Source organism: Lutjanus erythropterus, chromosome 5, assembly GCF_056507025.1.
Source record: "Lutjanus erythropterus isolate fLutEry1 chromosome 5, fLutEry1.hap2, whole genome shotgun sequence".
NCBI lineage: Eukaryota > Metazoa > Chordata > Actinopteri > Lutjaniformes > Lutjanidae > Lutjanus > Lutjanus erythropterus.
This window is the reverse complement of record NC_139321.1, coordinates 1,060,569-1,066,818: the sequence shown is the minus strand read 5'-3', so window position 1 is coordinate 1,066,818 and position 6,250 is coordinate 1,060,569. Positions and strand designations below refer to the sequence as shown.

General features: G+C 39.9%; 1 protein-coding gene across 4 annotated transcripts in view; it reads right to left on the bottom strand.

Annotated features, from left to right (window-relative positions):
• Positions 1-2,684: 2,684 nt before the first annotated feature.
• Positions 2,685-6,250, bottom strand: part of LOC146326295 (transcription factor COE3) — a 188,977-nt gene continuing 185,411 nt past the window's right edge. For 2 of the 4 annotated variants that reach the window (XM_084718529.1, XM_084718530.1), the window contains exons 15-16: positions 4,750-4,839; positions 2,685-3,030 (exon numbers count right to left, since the gene is read on the bottom strand). In XM_084718529.1, the coding sequence (XP_084574655.1) occupies positions 2,999-3,030; positions 4,750-4,839 (122 nt within the window). In that variant the 3' untranslated portion in view covers positions 2,685-2,998. Of the gene's footprint in view, positions 3,031-4,749; positions 4,873-5,067; positions 5,134-6,250 lie in introns of all 4 variants that reach the window. The other 2 variants (XM_084718532.1, XM_084718531.1) reach the window with 2 other exon arrangements.

Sequence of the window (6,250 nt, the reverse complement as noted above, 5' to 3'; positions counted from 1 at the left end):
TCCAAAGAAAAAAAAACAAAAAACAAAAAAACAAATGAAAGTGAAAATTAAAGAAACAGAAACCCGGGCTGCCTCGACTTCATCCAGACAGATGTTAGTGTAACATCGTCTCTTCTCTCCTCGGCAGGACGTTTGTTCGCTCTTTAGCTTTAGAAAATTACTGCATTTTCCTCCTTTTCAGAATAAGAGACACAAACCTTGTTAAAAGCTATGGTACACAAAGGAAAATGCTGTGATATTGATCAGGAGTCTGGTCCTCATGGGGGATTTTAGGGGATTTCTGATTGAAAACCCGTCAAATCTGGAAACCGTCTGACGGTTTGTTTGTTTTTTCCAGATCTGAAAAAAGGTTTGAAGAGTTTGATTTTTTTTTTTTCCTGGTTTCTGGACTCGGTCCGACTCAGGTTCAGTGTCCACTGAGAGCTTCTGATCCACAGAGAACCAATCAGAGATCCAGTATTTCATTATGTTCATATGACTCAAGACTGATGGTCAAATATTGTTGTTTCAAACAGACTGAGGTCAGTGAGTCACTTTAAATCTGAACAGAATATTTACATTACTGATGACCTTCTTTAAGCCGTCACAATAATTCATCTAAAAAATTCATCTTAAAAGTGCAGAATCACAAAAATAAACAGAAAACCGTCCAGTTCGTCCACTGACTCGTTCCTGTATGATGTGAATATTAATCAGCAGACTTTTCAAACTAATCTTGTGTAATCCATAACTATCAATAACTGTCAGTGACTCCCAGATCCACACTTCAGACTGCTGGAGGTCCAGTGACACGTGAACTGGACCTGAAGTACATAACAGAAGTAACACGACATCAGACTCCTGGTTAATGTTACTGTTTCTACTTTGGTTTGGTTGAGGAAAAGATTTGAGTTAAAGTAAATACATAAAGTTACACAACTTCAACTTCAGGATCAAAGTCCTGTTTGTTTGACTCCTCCTCCTCACTCTTTATTCTACGTCACCTGACTTCCTCTTTTGTCCTGTCATAATTACTACAGCCACTAGATGGCGCCACCTAACAATAAACATAATTATCAGAATAAGTTCTTCTGATGAGGACGGGCTGTTAACAAATTTATATTCATTTATACGCGACCTTCCATCGATCCTTGTCTATTTTAATATTTCTCTCTTTTAATCTGATCAGAATTTGATTGTTTTCATTTGTGTGAATTAATTAGTAATTACATGTTTACCTAAAAATGACCCTCCAGTGACGAGTTGAAGCATTTTTCAATTAAGCTGAAATAAAATTGAATTTAATGACGCAGTTTAGGCATCACTTTGCTCGCTCCAGTGAAGCATCAGGCTCAGAGACGTGGTTTGGATTGTTTTTGTTGCATAAAACTTAAGTCATGCCTATAATGTGTTATAAACACAATCCTAAGATGTTTTAATGTCTGGATAAAGCTTTCTGAAACTCTTTATAAATGTCTGAAATCATGGATGACAACTTATAACAAGGTTTATAAAGTATTATAAGTTGTGGACATAATGTATTATAAGTTCAGCATTCATAATGCTTTATAGCGCTGTGCCAAAGTGTTTGATCTGAATGCTGGGTTACATGTCATGTGGAACAACTACCATGACTTTAGACAGTTATAAAGACGCATAGCGAACTGCTATAAAGTATCATAATAGCTTATTAAGTCAAAGTTTTTTAAAATGAATAATGTCTTATAAACATCATATAATTGCTAATAACCTTAAAGCTCACAAAGTCATGCTATAGCGAATTACTCATAGTTATAAGACATTATTCCATTTCAGAAGCTGGCTAATGTCATGTTAGTTATAATGTGCTGTGTAACCCAGGACTTGTTGTCACTTTGGCATGAAGCTATGAAGCATTATGAATGCTGGAGTTATGATACATTATGTCCTCCCCTTATAATACTTAAACATAAACCTTGTTATAAGTTGTCATGCATGATTATAAACATTTCTAGTTTTATAAAGCCTTATGAATGCATTATAAGCACATCATAAGACTTTATGATAGACATGACAGTCATACAAAGTTTTTCGTCTGTGGATTAAACAAATAAAAAAGCATCTTGAGGTTTTTTGTCTGGACCGACCAGTCAGGTTCAGTTCAGCTGGGTCAGGTCCACACAGAACTCCATTTAAAAAGGACTGATTTTTAAAAGCCTGCACTGCGATTAAAATAATGTAACTTTGACAAAAAAAAATAATGCTGACCTCATGGTTACTGTGACAGATGACACAACATATGCAAGTTTCAAGAGTCTGCTTATTAATTTCACATATTATTAAAACAAATGGAAGATAATGGGAACCTGGAATTACAGAAAAATACATCTGAATTTCTAAATAGAATTTGGTGCGTACGCTGTGATTTGCACTAAATGGCTAAAATATGGAAGACCTGATGAGACCTTTTTGGCTGACTATCCAATGAGATCAAACCTACCTCTGTGATGTCGTCATGGTGACCAGAAGCTTGCAGTGGACACGCCTCCTTCCTGTCTCACAGTGGTTCAAACTGATCTGAGACCTGTTCGGGTCTCCTCAGACTTCTGAAGTCAAACTAACCTGTTTCATGACTCAGCACGACAATACTCACACAACATGTAGTACTGCAGACACCTGACCCCCCCGGACACACCTGACCCCCCCACACCCACCCACAGTCCTCTCTCCACACCGCTGACCTTTGACCTCCTCTGAAGGAGCGCTGCCTCCACGTGAAGCCGCCGCAGACGTTTCCTGTTTCCGGTTTAAACATCTGCGGTGGCTTCAGCCGTCGGCGAACATGAAGACGGCGCCGTGCGGGAAATTAATTGATGAAGAGTCAAACTGTTTCTTCTGGTGCACTGATGGATTCTGGGTCAGTCCTGGGGGATGATGGGAAGGATTTTTCGTTGCTATCGCTGTTGTGGCGTTTCAGGTGGGTGGGTTCCATCGGCTGGGGGTTCGGGGGGGTCTGACGGTATCCGGCTGAGGGTCCTCCTCACATGGGCGGGACGATGAGACCTGCCATAGCTGAGACACAAACAGAATCAGTCAGATTCAACAGCCTGAGGACGTCTTTCTGAAAATATCACAACAGGAAGGATGAACTCGTCTCTCTGCTGAACGTGATGCTTCATCAGTCTTTAAAGGGATAGTTCAGGGTTTCTGAAGTGCGGCTATATGAGGTACTTAACCATATTATCAATATTTAGAATATTTTCACCACTTCTTCTTGCTGTCAGACTGATGTTTCTGACAGGAAACCACCATTAAATTAGTCAAAAATCCCTCTCTCCAAACCAACCAAACTCCACCGACAAAGTCTGTCATTCTAGTAGTCGAGTTGTTGGTCTGCTGCTGCTTCCATCTGTTAGTTAGTTTGTGTTGTTGTGAGACTTCAGTGTTTTAAAGGGTTAGTTCAGATTCACTGAAGTCTCACAACAACACAGACTGATGGAGGCAGCAGTCGACCAACAACTCCTGTGTTCTGTGAAAAAAACTACTGATTTTTTTCAATAGAATTTGGTGGCTTTAGAGAGAGCGCTTCTTCTGTTTCAGCGAGGTTAAGTGGTGAAAATAAACCTGGGGGCGTGTCGACCGCCAGTCCACTATAAGTAACACACTTCAAAAAGTCCGAACTATCCCTTTAAACAAAGAGGGCGTGACTCGAAGAAGCTTAATTGCAGAAGTTTCATCTTATCAAGCAGTTTTGTCAGTTATTGAGCCCTAAATGTTTTGTTTTCTTAGAATAAGTAAAAAAGAAAATGAACTTCCTTTAAAGTACGTGTGACTTCACTGTCCGTTCGTTTCCACCTTCAGTTCAGATAAACTCTTGCTCATTATTGAGTCCTTAACGGTGTTTGTTCTTAAAATGTGTGAAAATAGTCACTTTCCAATAAAAAACTATTTGTATTGGAAACTTGACTTGATGTATATTTGTTTTTTAAGAGGCGACTCTACATTCAGAATAACTGACAGATTCAATCATCAGTACATAAATTTATTATCTATATCTACCAAACCTCAAGGTTACCTCACTGGAATCAGGCACTAGAATCATAAAAATGTAAATTTATAAACAGTTATTGATAATAATTAGAAATATGTTGACTGACAATTATTAGTTTTTACTTAACAAGTTAAAATAAAACTTTAGGGTTTAACAACAGGACAAATTCACATAATATTGATATTTTATCAGCATTCATCAGGAATAAAAAGCTCTTAAATTTTATAGACTCAACTTAACATAAAATATACAGAAACCAGGATTCTTTTGATTTATGACATAAATGGACAGTTATTACACTCTGTCTGTCTTTTTCATTTTGACTTCCTCACAAAGAAACAGCAGTGCAAAAAATCTCTGACAGCTGTTATTTTTATTCCTAAAAAGTGGAAACTTTTGTTTTTTAACCTGCGTTTTCCAGCAGGTTTCTCCACTACGTCATGAAAAATCTCACCCGATTTTTGCTTGTAACAGGTTGAATTCTTCGTAATCGCCAGAAATCGCCTGATAAGATGAATCAGAAGCATTTAAATAAAGTTTTTCTTATTTTCTGTGCCAGAAGTTATGGATCAACTTTGACCTCGGAGTGTTTGAAGCAGGTCTTCCTCACATGTGACTAACAGATCTTTATCATTACAGTGACGTTTTTCTGTCTGTGTGTCCAGGTGGGACGTGGACAGACAGGCGGACAGCAGAGGACGGGGGTGCTGACAGGCGGGAGGGGGGGGTGGGATGCTCACCCTGGAGGTTGCTGCCATTGGTGGTGGTGCAGGTGGGGGGCGGGGAGGTCTGTGGCCGCACGACAGGGGCGAAGGCGCTCTTCTGTTTGACTGCAGAAACCATATGGACAGGAGAGAATGAATCAGGGAGCAGAGGAAGACGAAGAGGAGGAGGAGGAGGAGGAGGAAGTGAGGGTGGTGGTGGTGGGGGGGGGTCCTACAGGAGGAGGAGGAGAAGGAGGTGACGGTAACGAGCAGGCAGCGGGCGGAGGAAGATGAGGAGGAGGAGGAGGAGGAGGAGGAGGTGAGTGATCGGATGGAGGTGAATCATGCAGGAGGACAAAGAGGAGGAGGAAGATGAAGAGGAGGAGGATGAAGAGGAGGTGGAGATGGGTGGGTCCCTGCCTCAGATCGGGCCGAGGAGGAGCTGGAGGAACAAACATGCTCCCAACAACAAACAGCTGCACACATCTGGCAAAGTTGATCCATAACTTGAAGGACTTTTATTTTGAAAAACCAACCTGATCCAACCTGAGAGCAGCAGCAGCTTCCTCCACACACACTGTACACGTGTGTGTGTGTGTGTGTGTGTGTGTGTGTGTGTGTGTGTGTGTGTGTGTGTGTGTGTGTGTGTGTAAACCCGTGATGTGATGGTGTGTTTTATTGTTCTACAGCTGACCTGTGATTCTGATTAAAGGAGCAGTTCAACATGTCTGAAACCCTCCGATCCTCTGTGTCTCTGTCAGAGTGAGACGTTCAGGTGGACGTCAGTCTCATGTCTGTGTTCACAACACACTAATCAATCACTTCTAATCAATTAATCTTTGCAGCTCTGGTATAACAAGATATATTTACATTATAGCAAGATAATTTCCCATCATAACATATATTTATGTTGTCGCAAAATAATTTCATGTTATTACAAAACATATATATACTTTTTACAGATATATTTATGTAATTACAACAAACAAACTGAATCATGTTATGAGAAGATATTTCATCATTAAAATAAGATATTGTTGTGTTAAATAACAAGATGTTTTCTCATTATTACAACAAAAAAAACTGATGTTATGACAAGAAACATTTCTTGTTATACAAGAGTTACAAAAGAGTACCATAAAAAATAAATGAATGAGACACGTCATGTTCCTCGCTGAGCTTTACAGCTGTTGGTCTGTGTATATTTGAAGTTTGGACAGAGACATGCTAGCTGTTTCCCCCTGCTTCCAGTCTTTATGCTAAGCTAAGCTAACCACCTCCTGACTCCAGATTGGTACTGGAAAAACAAACATGAGGCTGATGTCCACCTGAACGTCTCACTCTGACAGAGAGACAGAATTAGAGGCTTTCAGATGTGTTGAACTGCTCCTTTAAGAGCTCCACAGACTTTATGGACCACAGCGAGTCTGTAAATGATTCAAGGACAGCATTTGAAAATGGAACTGTAAAATGAAACGGGGGAATGTAAATGTGATTTATCGCTTCATGCCAACAACTATCAGTGTGTCCTGGATCG